Source organism: Athene cunicularia, assembly GCF_003259725.1.
Source record: "Athene cunicularia isolate RWA chromosome 1 unlocalized genomic scaffold, athCun1 chr1_part2, whole genome shotgun sequence".
Taxonomy (NCBI): domain Eukaryota; kingdom Metazoa; phylum Chordata; class Aves; order Strigiformes; family Strigidae; genus Athene; species Athene cunicularia.
In genome coordinates, this window is record NW_020799092.1 from 50,673,617 (window position 1) to 50,693,595 (window position 19,979).

At 37.5% G+C, this 19,979-nt stretch overlaps 1 protein-coding gene and 1 long non-coding RNA gene across 3 annotated transcripts; one reads left to right on the forward strand and one right to left on the reverse strand.

The window, feature by feature from the left end:
* The first annotated feature begins 4,982 nt into the window (after positions 1-4,982).
* Positions 4,983-12,360, forward strand: ZCRB1 (zinc finger CCHC-type and RNA binding motif containing 1). Of its 2 annotated transcripts, XM_026841122.1 has the most exons (7): positions 4,983-5,091; positions 5,262-5,290; positions 8,452-8,563; positions 8,646-8,753; positions 10,117-10,226; positions 10,328-10,403; positions 11,722-12,360. In XM_026841122.1, the coding sequence occupies exons 1-7, from the start codon at positions 5,008-5,010 to the stop codon at positions 11,851-11,853; spliced, it is 651 nt and encodes a 216-aa protein (XP_026696923.1). In that variant the 5' UTR covers positions 4,983-5,007; the 3' UTR covers positions 11,854-12,360. The 2 variants fall into 2 exon arrangements, with proteins under 2 accessions (XP_026696923.1, XP_026696924.1); XM_026841123.1 differs by lacking the exon at positions 8,646-8,753.
* A 1,006-nt stretch (positions 12,361-13,366) lies between these two features.
* Positions 13,367-19,677, reverse strand: LOC113475941. Its single transcript, XR_003397645.1, has 2 exons — positions 14,291-19,677; positions 13,367-13,953 (listed from the first exon to the last, which is right to left on the reverse strand). It is a non-coding gene; the product is annotated as an uncharacterized LOC113475941 (long non-coding RNA).
* Between the last annotated feature and the right edge of the window lie 302 nt (positions 19,678-19,979).

The following is a 19,979-nucleotide window of genomic DNA, read 5'->3' on the forward strand; positions in this document are numbered from 1 at the left end:
TTCCAGGATAGTCAAAATGTGAGAAGAGTTGCTTGGTTCGGGCATAACTAGTCTCACCTAGAACTTCACCCAGGAGGAACAGAGCCAAGTAACCCACTTAGTGACGCTCCTTCTTCCTAAAAAACCCAACTGAGACAAGCAATTCCATTTCAAAGCTCAGCACGCACAAACCAACCAAGGCAAGAAAACTACAGGCTACCCATAAACTTCCAGACGTTTTCACGCCTTTAGCCGTAAGAAACATCACCCTGCCATTCCTCTACCACGGCGCGGCCCCGGCCACCTGCTGATTTCGCTTTGCCCAGCCCCCGCGCGACGCCAAACCGCCTCTTCCCCGGCCCACAAATCTCTCCCTACCACCACAAAAGCCAGAAGCGAGACGAGGAGCCTCCCAGGCTTCTGCCACTCGCGGTGCGCTCATCCGGCCGCCACCGAACCACGGCCGGGCCGGGCCGGGGCCGCGCCGTGGTAGAGGAATGGCAGGGTGATGTTTCTTACGGCTAAAGGCGTGAAAACGTCTGGAAGTTTATGGGTAGCCTGTAGTTTTCTTGCCTTGGTTGGTTTGTGCGTGCTGAGCTTTGAAATGGAATTGCTTGTCTCAGTTGGGTTTTTTAGGAAGAAGGAGCGTCACTAAGTGGGTTACTTGGCTCTGTTCCTCCTGGGTGAAGTTCTAGGTGAGACTAGTTATGCCCGAACCAAGCAACTCTTCTCACATTTTGACTATCCTGGAAAGACATTTAAAAAGAAACTGTTGTTAAAGCTCCTAACGTAGTTCCCGCTGTCGGCCTGCTTGCTCAGTCTTATTGTCCCAAAGCTTTTGTAGTTGAATTAGTACATAAGAGTAGTTTGATTCAGACCATGGATCTTTTTCGTGTACATCTTTACCTTGGGCAGATTGAAAGACTCTTTCTGCTGATAGCGTCAACTTTATTTACCTTATTCCGATCCCATTTAATATTTGTCTTGTAAGATTTAAGCAACTACGTAGAGATAAAACAGATTCTGCTCTGACAGTTCACTACATGTGCCTTGTGTAGGACAGAATTGCAGTAAGTGATTAATACCCTTGTCTGGGACCAAGGAGAACATGGGTTTGGTTTTCTCATTTACTACAGACTTTTGACTATATACAAGTTCCTGCCACAACTAATGGTTTGTTGATTTGGGTCTAAACTGTTGATCCTGTTAAATCAGAAATAAAATATGGTGGTTTAAGAATCAAGATAGAGGAACCCAAATGAGTTAGCTTGAGTGAGTGTGTCTAGAATAATTTATCCATGAATCATTTATACATACTTTAATTGATTAAATCACAAATCTGACCTTGTTGCTGTGCACTTAAAAACAAACATGAAAGTTTGTGCTGAAATGTTGTTGTTAAGTTATGAAAACATCAGTAAATTCACTTGATGTGTCAGAGGCATCTGAACTATTTTGGTGGTATCCTTATGTGTTCTGGGATAGGAGAGCCAATTATTGAAGTTAATCATTGTCTTCTCTTATGTCCTCAACACCAGTGACAGATGTTACATTAAACGTATTAGATTCAAGCAAAACATACTCCTGTACCAGATATATTTTGCAAGAAACTTAATCATTACTGACAGATGGCTCTTGTCAAAGAATGACTTCTTTTAGTTTGAGGTGTTGGAAAAGACAAAAAAGATTGAATTCAAGAAGTCATAGTAATCAAAGACAACTCCATTCTGAAAGTTAATATGTGCAAATGATTAATGAAGAAGGCATTAATATTACATAGAGGCTATTACATTAATGGGAGTTGTGCTCAACCCCATGGAGATAATGTACTGGCTTCCAGCTGATGCTTTAAAGTCACCAGGTAATACACTGACGAGTGAGGAAGCCCCATAAGAGCACTCAGTACAAATCAGAACGTTTGGTTTGTTAGATCTAGTATGATATAGAAGCCAGCTTGTACGTGACTCTCAGGTGAGATCCTTGCACCAAGTAGAAAGCTCAGGTGTTTTGGGGGAAAAAAAAATCCTGACATAAAAGGACTCAGCCTTGTAATAATGAGTCTCCAGATGAGGTGTCTCATCTAGAGAGTTAGCTTAAAGCTGGAGTTGGCTTTTTTTTTTTTTGCTACACACACACCACCCTGGTTAGAAGACATCTGACCAATAAATGTGAAGCTGATGTGGCATCCATAAATGAAGCGCGTGGGGGGAGACTAATGGACTGGTTATAGCAGAGTTAAAATTGACACATGATGTTAAGGTCTATTGGGGTAGGAAGAATTGTGCCAGTAGGTGGATCTAAAACTGCATTTATACCTCTGTATTCACAACAGATAACCAAAAATCTGTATTTTAACATGTTTAAGCTTTTTGAGAGATTGCTTTTGGTAAAATATTATTTTTTTAATATTCTGCAGAAGATTTAGTAAGGATGACCAGGCTTTTAAGTAGATAGTTGAATGGCCCAAATGTTACCATTGTGCAAACCTGTCAGTGTATCTGCTGGCTTGAACAAGGTATTTATAAACCATCCCAATGACCCCTCAGTATGTAGGAGAGGAAGTCCTCCTGCAGATCTGGGGAAATATTCTTTCCTGGAGTGGCAAATTTGAACCTTTGTCATCTTGAACGTGAGCATGGCAATAGCCTTACAGTTACTGTAGTTCCTCTTAAAACTGTGCCTGTCTGGTAAGTCAGATATTAAAAGTAAGAAATCCTCGCATAATAGTCTGAAATAATAAAAATTGCTAAGAATATTTGGCCAGTTGGAGCAGGAAGACTGTTTCTCTTAAATTTTTCCAGAGGACTAGAAACAAAGATCAGCCTCAGCTGTCTGGAATCCAACGCTCCAAGGTACAACTTGTTCACCTTGCTTCTGGGAAAAGTAGTATACAGCTGAAAATGGAAGTTCTGTAGCTTGCAGTCATTGCTAATTTTCTATTGACTGAGCTATTAGGCCTGCAATAATCTTCACATGACTTATCACCTTCTCTTTGGAGGTTTGCACTCCAGTCTTGCATAATATGCAAGTTGAGTGCTCTCCAGTCATGCCATCCTTGCTGGCATCTGTTCATTAATATGAGGTCATCTTGGTCTCCTGTTACATTGTGTTCTAGCTTTTCTTGTCCTTTAGGCAGTTAAATTGCTATCTGCAGCCACATGAGGTTCACCTCTGCTGTTTTATCCTCCGCTGTTGCAATATATTAGCATTGGCAACATACCATAATGCAGCACTGAGGTAGCTCTTATGGAATCCTTTGTATCCACTGTACATCTGGATAACTGCACTTCGGGCCATCTATTTGTGTGGCATGTTGCCAAGTGAGTCTGGTTAGGCTTGTCAAGGATACTAATGCCAAGCAGCAAGGAATCTGGGATAATGAATCCAGTCTGCGTAACACCAGATGCAACATGTGGCCTTTATTGCAAATTTATTCTGTTTTCATTTGCTTAACCTTTATGTTGCCATTTCTGCTCATGCCAAAAAACAGTCACTGAACATGAAAAACCTCAAAATTCAATCACTTGGAAACTACCATTGAGACAAATTGTGATACAGTAAGCATGTCAGGAAAGAGAAGCAAAACACTTGGATAATCAGTGTCTACTGGGAATATCAGGTCTTCAGATGAGTAAATCATGAAATGCAAGAAAATAACAACAGCTGGATTAGAGTTTGGTATTAGTTACTTTGTTGGCACTTGTCCAAGCAATCTGCTCAGACTCACTACCCAAAAAGTCCCCTAAGAAACTGTATTATGGTGGACGTTGATTTTTAATACTTTAGTTTCTTTTATCCCTTCATCAGCTTTTGTCTGCATTTTTAAAACGAGTTGGTCTTGCTGAAGGAATGGCTTGGTCCTCAGTTAGGAATCAGCTGGAGGGGCCAAGGAACAGGAATAAGGCTGCAGGAAACTGATTAAGGAGGTAGTAATTGGCTTGTGTAGGAAATGGGTTTGCTGTACTATTCGGTGTGTTCTCTCATAAGGGCTGTGCTTTATTCTGAACTTAAATTTTACTTAGCTCTTGAACTGAGCAATGGTTACTGAATAGATCAAAGGGAAGAAGTGTTTTGCACAGACTTTAGCACCACTTAAAATTCTGGGAAATGTCCAAACATGAGGAAAAACATAGGCTGTTCTTTTTCAAGTTAGTACAGTTACTCTTGACCTAGTATTAGAGGATGTGTATGCAGTTGTAACAGTCTTTCTGAATTGATTCATTATTTCCAGACATACTTAGTTTCAAGAGCTTAAAAGAGATTGGCAATTAAAACAGCTTTTGAGAGTTCCCGGGTTCCTGCCAATATAGTGCTGCTTAATCAGGAGGAGGAGGGGGAGTACCTCTAGGGGAGTTGCTGTCTGTGATCATCTCTGGACATTTGCAGTTCCAGAGCAGTGTAGAAGCCTAAGCAATAGGTGCAAGAGGAGATGCTTGCTGGTTTAGCATCTTAGGTACATTTTAAAATCAACGTAGTATCCCACCTCACTCCCCCCAGTCATTAGGACTCTGCTTTAGGGAAGTGGGTTTTTTTTCTCCTTACCTGATTGTGGTTCGGTCTATGTTGAACACATCTGAACTGAAACTTGTATAAAGAATCAGAGCATGCAGGTACTTGAACAAAGGTCAGTAATTTCACATCTTGGCCATAATGTGTAATAAGTGGACATTACTTGTTTCTTCCTAAACCTAAACCTTTTGTTACTGCACAAATCAGTTGAGGTTTATTTTAAGAACACTAACTGGTCTGTTTTTTTGTGACTTACAAATTGACTCAGACACAGCAAAAATACACTTTGGATACAGGGGAGGAGGAAGGAATGTATGTCTTCTGTAAAACTTGAAGGCAAGCACTAATTTCATGTAAAATGATAAAAAGGAAATGAAATCTATGCTTTCCTGCAACTTTATCATGACCCTCTGGGCTAGGTTTGAAAAGCAACTTTAAAAAAGTCTTGCAACTGTTTTTAAATTGATTTATCTGTTGAATACAGTTTAACTCTTCTCTCTTTTTCCTTTCATCAGAAAAATGAGTGGTGGGTTGGCACCAAGCAAAAGCACAGTGTATGTGTCCAATTTACCTTTTGCTTTGACAAACAACGATCTGTACAGGGTAAGTTTTTGAGCGTTGCATTATTCAGGTTAAACTTACTGACGACAATTTGAGTGTAAATATGATACTGATACGTATCTTTTACATACAAAAGTTTGCATTGATAAATTTATTACTAAAGAAATGCAATTATCTATTTTTAAATCTTTTTATTTTGTTTTATATTTCAGATATTTTCAAAGTATGGGAAAGTTGTCAAGTAAGTGACCTGATATAGCCTGCTATTTTTGTAGCTTTCATTTTAAATATTTAATGTCTTTGCTTCACTTGAAAATCTTGTGCTTGTTATAATTTAAGTATGAATGTGGAACTGTATTGAAGTTCTGTTCACTATTAATAAAGTATAGATTTAATTTAACAACTGGAAGTTCTTGCAGTTATGCACATGATGTAACAATATTTGAGTAGGGGACAGGTTTTGTTAACCCCTTTATAAGAGCAAGTAGAATGTTGTTATATGCCAGTGGTCTTCTCCATGAAATAGTTGGAACAACATTCTTCTAGTAAGTGTTGTTCCCCTTTTCCTGAACACTGCCTGGGACACAAGTGGATAAGTGTAAAAGTGGTAGCTTCTACTTACGTGAACTAGATGTCACAATTCCCACAAACAGTTCCCACAATTGCAGTGTACAATTCCTGTATTTGTGGTTCTAGAGGGGCTTGTTATTGTGACTGCTTAGTATTACATTTAAGATTAGATGTATGACTGCATAGTAATGGCTTTTAATATTTGGGGTATTCATGAACAATACTTGTGAGTACCTGCCTCTGTGTTCAAATGATAGAAATAAATGCGACAGTAAGGCACTTGCTGATTTGTTTGGTTTCTTTATTTTTTTTAACTGATCAGAATAACAAGACTCAATACTTCAGTTTTTAATCCTACACTGGCAAATACCTGCTCTAACTTCTAGTAGCTGCTGTAATAATCTGTGAGCTAAATTCAAAGTTTTTGAAGTCTTAGGAATGTGCTTCAGGTGACAAATATCCTGAAAAGCCAAACTACAACTTTAGAAAAAAATATTTTTTAAATTGACTGAGAGAAAAACCCTATGTAGGTTATGGCAGACATGCAGTGACCAATCCAACTGGGCACCTACAGTCTGTTTTTACCAGGTTCGGGTGTCTGACCTATTTTAGCTGTTGGCTGAACTACCAATTTAGAAGAAATCCTGAGCAAAGGTTATAGTAATGCTAATGTTTATCCAATGAGGGACCTGTTCTCCATAAATTTGGCACTTCTGACCTCCCTGCTATAATTTGGTAATATACTCTGTCTTTGGGGGTAGGGGTCTTCTGCTGTCTTGGCTTTTGAACTTGCTTTGATAGGAGGATGAGAATTGTATGAAGTGTTGGCTGTATGATACATTGCTTATTTTAAATATGTCAAAGCAGCATTCTCTCTTTTTTTCCTTTTTTAATAATTTCTAATATTTTATTTGAGTTTTTTCAAACTGTCATAGACAACAGAAATGGTGTTTTCAGATGCCTATGCAGAAAAAATCCTGTGCGAATCCTGTGTGAAACTACCTAATTTAGAACTTGCACGATTACTGTTTCCCCCACCTATATATTGTTTTGCAAAAAAATTCATGTATTGATTCCTAAGTTTTCCTGACATTTTGTCTAGTCACTGCCATAAGTTAAACGAAATGCAGAGTCACAGAATGCCATGTGTAAAATAGTATTGTGACTTTTTTTTTGTATCTAGCAAAATTTGTTTCCTGTTTGTCCCTTTGCAAGCTGACCTGACTATAAACAGTGCAGATACTGTAGGATTCTACTGATATTCCCATTTCACTGTTAAACTGAGGCCAACACGGATCAGTTTTCTTATTTATAAATAGTCATTAACTCCCAGGAAAAAGATTTTCAGATATTAGCTTGATTTCTGTAGAGTCTTTGTTCAGAGACTTTAGAACCCTTTGCAGAAAGCTTTGCAATGCCATCTGAAAGTCAGCTTTAACAGATTTTTTTTTTTGGAAGTGTGTTGTGACTTGGCAAAATCATGCTGACTTTTCTTCTGTACTGCATTTCTTATCCCAGTATATCCTGACAATTCTGATTTCATCTCAGTTTGTTCAGTGAGAAATCAGACTTTCTAGGACTCCAAGAAGTTGCTGACTTTTAAATATTTATCACTTGTTTCATTTTATGCTTGTGTTATCATCCAGTACATTCAATATCCCAATTAGAAGCCTGACAGTTATGTTAGGGTTCTATTGGAACTCTTTCAAGAGTAACTTAGGAAAAGAATTAATAGAACTGTTCTAAAGTCAGTTTTATTGACACTTCAGGTCTATGTGTTCAATTGGACACATCCTTGTCCAAGAGGCTTTGGTAGAAAAACTGTTCTAAGCTCTGTCTTTCTGTGTGTGTGTTTGGGGGAAATTGAGTTTTCTTTACTGATCTTTTTTTTTTTTATACACTTCTACTATGTAGGTCATCTGTTATACAGGTAGACCTCCTGCACTGAAGTAGGGTTGGTTTGGTTTGAGGTCTGTTTTTTTTTTGTTTTTTTTTTTTAATTCTTAAAATTTTGTCTTGTCTTATGGCAACCTTGTTCTGCCTGTGGGGGTCACAGGGAGGAGTTTATTCCCTACTTTGTAACATAAACTTTCATGTACATGCAGACTGGCATCCTGTTTCCCACTGGTTTTTTTAGGGCTAAATACAATTGACATTAAAATTAAAAGAATTGAGGTTTTACAGATTCCCTCCCTCTTCACCTCTTGTCATTCTTCTTCTTTGTTGTTTTTACTGGGTCTAAATCTTTTTTGGAATTTCTTGAGGTGCTACTGGAGCTGTTGATTCTAATGTTAGACTGAAGATTTAAGTTTGTATGTGATGTAAAATAACACATGCATCCATGACCTACTTGGATTCCAGTTGGAGATATTTGTGGAACAATACTGCATATACTTACTGTTTCCTGTCATTAATTTGTTTAGCTAGTACATGGACCTAGATTTCTCAGTTTGGATGCAGTTCAATGCACTGTGTTTTTCAGCAGCGCCAGCAATGATCATGATTACTCCTGAATTTTAATTTCACCTACAGTATGTGTAGTTCCCTCCAGTTAAGTTGTCTGCAAATCTAAAGAGTATGTTCTCTAGGAATAAAGGGAATAAAGAGTGATACAAGACCCAGGAAGACCCCCACATACTTTTTTTTAAATCATCTCCACTCTGCCTGTAAGCATGTGGCCAGATTAGCTGTTCCTTTGAATTTCTGTTTAGTGAGCCATTCTATTGTTAAATATACTTTTTTGCTATATAACCAAGCTAAGACCCTACTGAGAGCTTTAAGGAAAAAATGAAGTTATTTTAGTGTATCAATAACGTGGTTATATGTTTTCAGAGTTACTATTATGAAAGACAAAGACACCAGGAAGAGCAAAGGAGTTGCCTTTATTTTGTTTTTGGATAAAGAATCTGCACAAAACTGTTCTCGGGCACTTAATAACAAACAGGTAAATTGTGGAAAGTTGTGATGGCAGGAGGGTTGGGTTTACAGTTCCAAAATATTTACCTTTTTTTCCTAATTTGCTGTAGTTATTTGGAAGAGTAATAAAAGCAAGTATTGCCATTGATAATGGAAGAGCAGCAGAATTCATTCGCAGGCGTAATTACTTTGATAAGTCTAAGTGTTACGAATGTGGGGTAAGTAAAACCAGAAATGAACTAATATATTCCATCTTTTGACTGTGTCATGTTTTAACCCCAGCTGGCAACTAAGCACCACACAGCTGCTCACTTACTTTTTCCCACAGCAGGATGGGAGGGAAGAGAATTGGAAGGGTAAAGAGAGAAAATTCATGGGTTGAGATAACAACAGTTTAATAATTGAAATAAAGTAGTAATAATAATAAATTTTAAATGGCCAATCCTCAAGCAGCAGCTCCCTGGGCCAACCTTCCTCCTAGTTTTATTGACGAGCATGACACCACACAGTATGGAATATCCCTTCCGTCAGTTGGGGTCAGCTGTCCTGGCTGTGTCCCCTCCCAACTCCTTGTGCACCCCGAGCCTGCTTGCTGGTGGGGTGGGGTGAGAAGCAGAAAATACCCTGACTCAATGTAAGCACTTCTAGGCAGGAACAAAACCATCTCTGTGTTATCAACACTGTTTCCAGCACAAATCCAAACCATAGCACCCACACTAGCTACTGTGAAGAAAATTAACTCTACCCCAGCCAAAACCAGCACAGACTCTTAGCTTGTTTCTTCCGTTTGACCATTGCTAATCCTGCCCATGCTGTCAAATTATTTTTTTTCTGTTGTTATTATCAACTTGTGTAGCAGTTGTACTGTTTTCCAAGAATGATAATACCCCTTTGACTTTTATTTGGGGATGGGGGAAAATACATACATATAATGGCTGCTTAGTGTGATGATGGGCAGACAGATCTGAGTATCAGTATAATGCTATTTGAGAAGGTAAACCTCCTAATCTCTGCTTCAGAATACTTGCTTTTGCTATATCTTTAGAAGTTCATGATACAGTTGGCAGTAAAATAAATATTGGAAACAAATATATTTACACAGAAGTGTGTTTTTAAGTTTTAGGCAATTCCTCACTTGTCCCAAGCATAATAACATAGGAGATTAAGATTTGGATAGTATTTTATGTCAAGTACAAACTTGATTTATATTCATAACACTTCTTAGAGCAAAAATGTTGACCCACTCCTGTTTCTTAAACTGTTAATGCTGAGGTTTATATCTTGTCTTAAACATGCTGTAGTGTATTCAGCTATCGCAGCAGTCGAAGAAAATCTACTTTGCTCATAGCTTGTTCTCAATTTGTAGTTAAACATATATATTACCACCAATCTCTTCGTTTCCATGTCAAGCTTATAGAGGAGAGTTTGTCTTCTGTGTGCTAATTCAGTGTTCTGTGTATCTTACTAATTGCTTCCATTCTTTTCACTGTGAACTGTCTTACATTAACTGTCCTCATAGTATGTTTTAACATATAGTTGTTTGTAATGGTTTCTGTTAAGCAATATTTCTTTTTCTCCAAGGAAGCAGGACACTTAAGTTATGCTTGTCCTAAAAATATGTTAGGAGAGCGGGAGCCGCCAAAGAAAAAAGAAAAGAAGAAGAGAAAGAAAGTAGTTGAGCCAGAAGAAATGTATGTATATTTATTTACATGTTACTACTACTTTTAGGAAGCTTTTTCATACTAAACACTTAAAAGACCTATATACTTTTCTCTCTCTCTGCACAATGAAGTGAAGAGGAAGAAGAAAGCGAAGAGGAAGGAGAAGACCCTGCTCTGGATAGCCTCAGCCAAGCCATAGCTTTTCAGGTACAAATTTGAAGAGCATTGCATATTTATTATCATTTAAATGCAACGCTACCTCCTTTTTTAACTGGTTTTCAAAAGCTCTTGAGATACATCTGTAGGTCTGTCCACTCTGTAGCACTCAGGGCACTCTTGCCAGGCAGTAGCTGGTGATGATAGTTGGTTTCTTCATATTGTAGGCATTTTCAGTTCTTTCTGTCTTTTTTTTTTTTTTTTTTTTTTTTTTTTTTAACTGTTTCACTGTTGCTATCTGTGCCTTACAATTTTTTCTTCTTTCAAGCTCCTTTGCTGCTTAGTTTCCTGTCATCTCTGCTGTGATGCTCTATTAGGTTTTTGGTCCACAAATCCCTCTTTTACTCTGTTAACTGAGCAACCAGAAGAACAGTCATTTATAAATGACCAGGTACATCCTCTGCCCTCACTCACTAGAATATCCTTGAACAACATCTATTTCTGGAGCAGTGTCTTTGCCTAATTAGAGAGCATTGTGGTCTCTAATAGACCTCTTTCTCTTAAAACATATTTAATGCATTTTTTGTTATGTAGCTAAATAGTCTGACAGCTGTATTACTATCTTCTTCAATACTTCTTTACAGGCTTTTGCTTCACTACATGGAGCAAGCCTGACCTGATGTTCATATTTCTTGGCTCCCTAGTCCTCAGCTGTCCCCTGTGTGCCCCCATCTCCCCTAGAAAAACCTTTAAGAGTTTTTACATGATGTAGTCCAAAAATGATGCAAATATGCACAGTTATCCCCACCCACCCCAGAAAACTCTGTGATTAGAAGAAAAACCTATAAATGTAAACAGGCCAGGAAACATTCCCATTTCTTTCACCATCCAAAGATTTTAACTGGGATAGCATATTTCCCAGTAAAAATAAGAAGCATCTATTTAAATCTTTAGTAGAATAACCTTTGTGCCCCTGAAGATGTTAATTCCCTGAATGAATGACTGAAGAAGACAACCAATAGAAGACTTGCTAGTGAAACAAAGCTGATTCAATAATGTTGGTTTGAAATGCAATGCATTCTTGGCTTCAGATCTGTAAGCTTACCATGGGCAAAGTTTCTCTTTGAAAATAGAGGGTATTCCATGTGGCCTGCATTGGTGCAGAAGATTTACTGTTTGCATGTGAGAACTACGTTAAGAAATGTTTTCTTGTTTACTCATCACACAGTTTATCTGGAAATGGAGATAAACCTTTTCAATTCTTGAACTTACTAAATAATTCAATGCATATTAATAATTAGCATTATTATTTATAATGCATCTTAATTTTTCTTAATCTCAGTTAATACTTTTCCTTGTTTCATTGTAGCAAGCCAAAATTGAGGAAGAACAACAAAGATGGACACAGACTGCAGGGGAATCTTCCATTTCAGATGATTCAAAACGTCCACGGATTAAGAAAAGTGCTTATTTCAGTGATGAGGAAGAACTGAGTGATTGAAGTAATACTGGTATATATGCATATGTAATGTATATAGTGTACATTTTGTAAAGTGCTATAAAGTTATCTGTAATACAGGTTTGCTTGGTGTTGAAGACACTGAAAATCATGTTGTAGTTTTACCCTGCCCCCCGAACCTCCCATCTTTTGATATCTCTCTCCAAAACTTAATCTTTCAAGGCAACAAAATGATGCGTTTCTATACTTAAATCCAGAAAAACATCTGGAAGAGTGCTTTTTGCAGTTAGTATGTAGACCCAACCCTTGGGAGTGAAATTTTCCATAAGAGAATTTCCCAAGATTTTTTTTTCTGAAGAGGAATTCCTCTTAGGATTAGCACCACTGATGCTTTATATATTGGTCTGTTTGTTGCCTGTTTGGAAGCAGTGCTTTAGTAGTATGTGAATCTTGCACTAGTTCCTTTGCATAGGGTTGAATTTCAGCCTTGAGCATTGTACTAGTCTTTTAAGTCTTCATGCAGTAATATAATAAATTACTGTCACATCAGCTTGGTCTGTGAAATATTTTTTGACTAAACAATACATCTGTCTGTTTTCCAAAAGGATATTAAGATGCTGATCTTCTGTCTTATAAACAGTTTTAGTAACTTCAAGAGTGATAGTTCTGTTGCATTTGCATTGAAAATGAGAATGGTCGTATTTTTTAAAAATGGGAATGTGCATATGTTTTAATATGCTCTAATATGATACTGAAAATCTCTTGCTGTGATAAAGGCTTCTACTGCACTATTTCTCCTGACTGCAGTATGGGTGCCTAACATGGTAATTACAGTTATGCAGAGTGTTTTAAATAAATTTGTATCTAACACGGATCACCGTCCTGTGTTCTCAGGCACCTGAACCTGCTGGCAAAATCCAAAAGGCATGAAGTTTCCTACATGCTTAAAAATCAGCTTTCATGTATACTTGGAACTGTCATTGTCTCTAAGCAAAGTGTGTTGTCACCTGTTTTGCACTTAAAGCCGTTCAGATTTTTTAAATTAGGGTCTCCATCCTTAAATCTCTGTAGGGTCCTAATCCTGTTTGCCTAAACAGCCTCATAGACACATTAGTAGAACAGTAAAAGCCCTGCAGCAGTGATCACTCCCAAAACCACAGACACATGGTGATAACCCTTTTGTATTGGTCGCTTTGTGTCCTCAAACTTTTCACTTTTAGGAGGCACAATATAAAACTTATTCACACTTTCACACTTGGAAGAAGAGACCAGCTGGCCTCTGTCTCTTATTTTAAGCTCTTCTTATTGCTCATCAGGACTTGCTTTTCTTCCAAATATAAAAAATGTAAATCCAAATACACTACTATGTATTCTTAATTAATACCAGTTTACATTCAAATATATAACTGGGTGCAAAGCAAAGACACACACACACACACTCTCTAAGCTAACATTAAGCAATCTCTTTCAGAAGGTTATTTTGGGGTCTTCTGTTGCCACTTCCATGGAAACAAAGGGATTTTGTTGTCTTCTCCAATACTATTTTTGGTGCTTGTTAAAAATAAATAAATAAATAAATGTGACAGAGGACCAGTTTGACTTTGTCCATAACACTGATTTGGGAATGTTTGATAGCTTATAAAAATTAAGAATTCAATGAAGTGATCATGCAGCAAGTTTCAAACATTTCATTACACTGTGTAATGTAGTAGTGGAACTCACTGCTATGAAACTTTTATCAGGGTCATAGGATCAAAAGGATTAGACTTATATGTGAAATGTGATATTTAAAAACGTTAGTTTAAATACAGTGTCCACTCAGAAATATCCTAAATTACTGACTACCCCTAACTGTAAGATATTCAAATATTAACAGTCTAGGAATGTTTTATTCTTATACTTTACTGTTTCATATTTGCTACTGGTGTCTTGTCAGACCCAATACAGTACTTTTCCAAGAGTTCCAGTAGCTGAAGCGTGTGGATATATCTTTCTACTCCACTGCTTCTGCCTCGCTGCTTTCCCTGTAGGATTTGCTTTTGTTGGCATGAAGCAGTACCTCAGTCCAGACTACTACAACTCACCCAGTGGTGTTCCTCCATGATCTTTTGTTCCAAACATTATCACTTGAGGCAGGTGATACTGGAAAAGAAACAGATAAAAACGAGCCTGCTTTTGCGCAGAATTGGAATCTAGAATTCCTTACCTTAAATCACCTTCCTTTAGCAGGTTTCTTAACTCTGAACTTCTATTGATTAGCAGTGCTTAATAGCTTCTGCCATAGAGTTAGGCTAAGGAAGAAAGCTTCTAGTGGCTAAAATAGGACCTAGAGGGACTCTGAAGGAGTTGGATTTTTGCACTTTGGTCTCCTGAATCGTTTTAAGTTTCTATTCTTTGTTGGCAAGATAATGAAGCACCTTGAAGTGAGAAATTCAGAACACTAGCATTAGATAACCATTAAATTAGATATCATGAGTACCTGTTCTGCTTGCTTAAATCCAAAATTGTTGTCTGCAGCACCCCCTGATGCAGCTGCCTCATTCTGGAAAAAGCTGAAAACTTGTCACCTAACTCCAAGCAGCATGGCTTCAGGTTTCCATCCGAGCCCAATCAGCACTAAGTGGAGCGTTAACTAGGCTCCTAATTTAGATCAGGCCAATAGGGTGCAATTAGTTTTCAAAGCTTGAGCAACAGAGTGGTGCTTCTGTCAGAGTTTGGTATCTTAAAGCACCATCTCACGATGCAGAAAACAGCTTTGGTGGCTGCATGGCTCTGGACCAGATAGATGAGGTGATGTAGGCATGTTATCAAAAGAAACAAGAATTAAAAAATGCCTTGTAGAACATCTTCCTGGTTTTGTTACAAAAACCACAGGGGTTTGTGGGTGGGGGTTTTTTGTGTTGGTTTGCAGGGTATTTTTAGTACTTTGAGGACCTAGCTTAGGCTAGCAAGCCAAATACTAGTTTTAGAGTATAAATAACGTGGCTCTGATCATAGTGAAAATGACATTGTGGCAGACAGATTTGTTTTGGGTTTTTTTTAAATAATGTCAAAAACTTGGATCTTTCTTTAAACATCCATTTACTAGATTTTGTCTGTCATATTTTCAAAACAGCTTGAAAGTTATCAAGGTAGTGCTTTCTGGGACATGAGACCTCTTGTCTATTGAAATGGATAACTGAGTAGTGTCTCAAGATGAGTTATCTGTCCTTGGGGAAGAAGGGTCTATTGAAGGAGGATAAGGATGATTACCTTAACTGATTATAAATGGGATTATTCACTGTGCTTGTGCAGCACTTGTTAAACCATTGCAGCTGTAAGATATTGGAGTAAATTTAGTCCATGTTTAGCAGGCTCCCACTATGTTGGCATATTCAGGTTACTACTCTCAGCAGAGCGATAGAAGGGGCTGTAAATATAAGGAACTCTGTGCAACTAAATAGGTGATGTCTGGAACAAATTGTAAACAGTTTATCTTTGGCTTCTGGGTCACTGTATTCTCTGGGATAGCCCTTTTTTGATCTTCAGAGATGACTTACTGTAGCATGAGAAGGTGAGCTGTGCGTGCTGTTTGGCTGTAGCCTTTTGAGGTACATAACATTAAATTGCTTAGAAAAGCTAGATGTAAGACATGATATTGAAAAATGGGATTTATTAAGTGCTACTATGAACATTTGGAAGTAACTAGTATAGAGACCTCTTCATTTCTGTTTTCTGTTCTATTTGGCCTCTGCAGTATCAATATGGTATGTACCATCACAATTCCACCATTGCTCATCTATAAAAATATTTCAAGTAACACTCTTCCAGATATGTTATCTTAAAATAAATGGTATTGGATAGCTGATCGCTTATTTTTAATATAGATTACAAAACTGGGTTTAGGTGTCCTTAAAATGTTCATACTAAACAACTTTGTTTATCTTAACAGGGTGAGTTTTTTCTGTAGCTGTTAATGGCAGTATTAAAAATTACTATACTGTTCCTTCTTTAGAGGAAAAGGTACAAGTGGAGGGTTTAGTCACTCTCTATGTAGATGACCTTGTTTCTTGTGTCCATCCTGGGTCTGTAAAACGTATCCTAGAAGGGATAAGAGGAGGAGATTCTGTATGTAAAAGAAAGCAATATATTTTAAGTTGAAAAAATGTACACGTTTGTGAAATAATGTTTCATCAGTGCCTGACCCTGCTGTGCATTCAGTTACACAACATGTGTGCTTATACAAGTATTTAATAGATGTGATCAGTAACACAGAGAGTAAAGAGTTACAGAAATTGTGGCAATAAAATGTGATAAAAGCCTATTTGAAAAATCTAACCAACCCAGTGAGGCAATGTAGGTCACTGTGGCTTGAAGAAGTACCACAGTTATTAATATGAGAACTTTCCTGTCTTACTAATAGGATGCTCCAGAGAATCAAATGCAACTCTGAGATTATGAATCCATCAAAGGCAACAGCCACAAGCCTATGTTAAGATGAGCTGATCCATGAAAATTCATTTTTATCAATATGCAGTTAAAGAAAATTAGAAGGCATCCAAATCTAGATACTGCATCAAGCTTGGTGCAGTAGCGCAAGAACTGTCACTTGGTTGCAGGGGTTAAGATGCATTATTATAACTTCGTATGTGGTGGCAGAGGACATAGACACATTCTGCCCAATGAACAGATGCAGCTATGGAAGAAGGAAAGACCGAAAATAGAAGCAAAAGGGATATTAAGGACTGTGTGGGTATGCTGTGAAATTCCAAGGCACTGAATTGTATTTTTAGAGTGAATGGGATAGAACTGCTTGTACTATGTTGTGCTTAATTGAAGAATGAGTGTCTTATATCTGAAAATTATGAACCTTTTGGTAGTACAAGTTTGTGCTGATGTGCAAATGTTTAGGAAAGAGAGAGGAACTAAAGGAGGATACAGTTCTACAAAGGACCTCACTTGGGATGCCCTTGATGTGTGAATTTGATTAGGTGGCAAAGAGCCATCTGCCCATGAAGCCTGGAGCCATGAGGCTGCATATAAAATGAAATGACTTAGTAGCATATGGCAGTTAGGAAAGATGAGAACATGCAGTACTTGGACGTGATGGTTTTGAGTTCATGAACCATGTATCTGGAATGAGTGATCTTAGTCCTTGAAAATATGTTCTTTCAAATAAAGTTTTTGAAAATTCAACAGCTAGATTTATTTTCATCTGCCGAGGCATAATGCTTTTAAGATGTGTTTTTGCTGTGGGAGGCTTTCACAGGAAAAGCTTAACAGAGGAAACTCAGTTAATTAAAATCTGGAAACACGGTTCTGCAGCAAGGGTGGATTCTCTGCGAGTCCCATGCCTGTGGCATCCCAGAGAATGCAGGGCCCCTGGGCACTATTCATGTTCATATTTAATTTATCTGAAGATTCTGGAGAGTGTCCAGAATCCTCTCCATTAGCTTCACAATTTAGGTCAAGCCCATGATGGAGTACTTGAGTTCAGGAGAAAGTAGCTCTTGCAAAACTTTTACTTTTTTTTCACTCTGTTGTTATTTGTGCTAGGATGGCGGATTTTGTACTATATTGCACACATGTTGTATGCCTGCTAAATATTAAAAGAGTACAAGCTACAATATGTATTATTATTCCTGCCAACTTACTGCAAATCTGGTGTAGTGTTTTTAGGATTTCATATGCGTGCAGTCATTACTTAAACATTTGAAATAGCAAAATGTTTGATGGGAAGGCACTGAGCTTCCTTGATCTGAATCAAGGTAGCAGCACTGCACACAAATTACTTCGCTCCTTTGAGGACAGGGCAGTCAGTAATTATTATAACAGCATTCTCTGGGTGCAACTTTACTGTTCCTAGGGGCTGGGAGCCAGAGGAGGAGGGAAGGAGGCAGGCAGGGCAAAGAAATGAGTAGGTCAAATGTCCATCCAGAGTAAGTGTATATCAACTATGCTAAACATTTTTAGGTTTCTTTCTAAAGATTCCCCTCTTAACAGTACTTTAGATCAGAGTTTATGAGGATTAAATTTGTGTGACTGGAGTGCAGGTGTAAATTCTAACTGCAAAGTTTTTATTTCAGTCTCACAGAAGTATAACATGGATTATACTAATGAAAATGGGGCTCAATACATATTGACATTATCTTCATGCTTTAATTGGCTTCTGGGGAACAATGACACCTGTCTGTTAGTAGAACTATTTATTGTAAAATATTTTTTTGCATAGGTGTTAAATAGATTCTGACATGAGAGGCTTGAATGCAGACAACACACTAGCTTTGTGAAAATTAAGAGGATGTATTATGCTTGGAAGGTGAGGAAGGAGAGCTTCAGAAGTGGAAAAAAAAAAAAATTGGCAGGTGAGACTCAGAACACTGGTAGAGCACAGGCCAGCATCAGAATGAGCAGCAAAAGGGAGCAAAAAAAGGTCAACTACAAATCAACACAGACAATCTTCTGTAACATTAATTCCCTTATATTTAAAGAAGACTTTCATAGGAAATGAGTAATACTGCCTATTTCAGTGAAGGTTTGTTTTTCACATTCAACTCTGAACTCGGTTATCTGATTTTCTCAGGTGCTAAACTTCACAGCAATATGGCAAAAGTGGATGCACCTCAACTGTTTTTTTGTAAAATAAAGCCATGAATGACTTCCTAATCTTTCCTTTGTGTCACAGGATATTGTTCAAGAGCTCTTTAGCCAGTAAAAATTTCTAAGACCTAATGATGCATCTGAAAATCAGTGTCTCTTAAACTCACTTCCCTGGTCTCCTGTCCCTCCTTTCCCCATGGGCTTGTTATTGTTCAGAGGTTTCTCCAGATTTTCCAGCTGTCTGAATTAAAAAGCCCTCTTATCTCTATTCACTTCACCACTGATATGATTTATGCTGAGGGGTTTTTTCCTCATTCATAATTTGCTGTTTGTTCTGCCTATGATGGAGGCTTCCTCCCTAGATTTCTGACTCTGTCAGATGGAGAGATTTCTGTTCAGTGGTTATGTGTTGATATCCAGTCTGCAGACCAGCTTCAGGGTGTCTCATTACAACTATACCTTACCTGCAAGATGCTTGTTTAAAAAAAACACCATTGTTTTCCAGCTATGCCATTCATCTACTTATTCTGTCCAGTTGATCTTCTACTTTTATTATCATTGACTAAATTTAATATCTAAATAAAGGCCTACATTTACAACTGAAGGAAACTTCACTCATTCAGGTTCTTTTCCCTTCAGTAAACTGCTAAAACTGTGAGGGGTTCAGTTATCTTGTCACATTTAGCCCATCTATTTTTAAATTTTTAAATTTTTAATTAACCAGAAAAATATAAAATGTTTAAAAATGGACACAACCCTAGCAAGCTGTAATGAGCAACTAATAATAAAAGTTCATCCTATGTTTTGTTCTAAAATTACTTGTATTAATAATGAATAAGGAACAAGAAGTTAATTCCAAAATTTGCTGCCTGGAAACTTTCCTCTGCCATCTCTGTCTCTCTCTCTTCTTGCAATATAATTGTTACAGTTCCTTGACATAATATGAATGAATTAAACTGAATTCAATGAGATGATTAAAATATATATGGTCATCATTAACTGAATTATAGCAAAACCAGCAATGAATCACACAGGCTAATGTTTGCTGCCATGTCTGATGACAGGTGTATCATACTTAGGCTTCAGCTGATGAGAGAGGCCAACAAACTATATTTCCAATGTCTAGACATATTCTTCTGGAGAATACTCGAGTATGATTTTCATACACACCTCCAGTCTGAGTGATAAGTGCATTATTCTTTGATAACTGGTTTTAAAAGATGTGTTTTATGTCATAGTATTATGATAGGCTGGGGTTTTTTTGCTGTTGTTATCTTAAAAGGTTTATTATTGGGTGGGGTTTTCTTTCTTTTCTTTCTTTTCTTTCTTTTCTTTCTTTCTTTCTTTCTTTCTTTCTTTCTTTCTTTCTTTCTTTCTTTCTTTCTTTCTTTCTTTCTTTCTTTCTTTCTTTCTTTCCCCTCCTTTTCAAAGGTTTAAGAGTTCAAGAGTTCTATGTGGAAATCTGCTATTGTTTGGCAGAAAATACTCACTTTAGAATTACATCTTTATTTCTAAAATAGTGTGGTGGGGAATGTCTGTAATATTTTTGTAGGATTTCAAAGATACTGTCTTAAGCTTATTATATGTTA

Coding starts and splice junctions, on each gene's coding strand:
- ZCRB1 (XM_026841122.1), top strand. CDS start 5,008: ATGAGTGGTGGGTTGGCACCAAGCAAAAGCACAGTGTATGTGTCCAAT. Junction 5,291..8,451: donor AAGTATGGGAAAGTTGTCAA/GTAAGTGACCTG, acceptor ATATGTTTTCAG/AGTTACTATTATGAAAGACA. Junction 8,754..10,116: donor CTAAGTGTTACGAATGTGGG/GTAAGTAAAACC, acceptor TTTTTCTCCAAG/GAAGCAGGACACTTAAGTTA.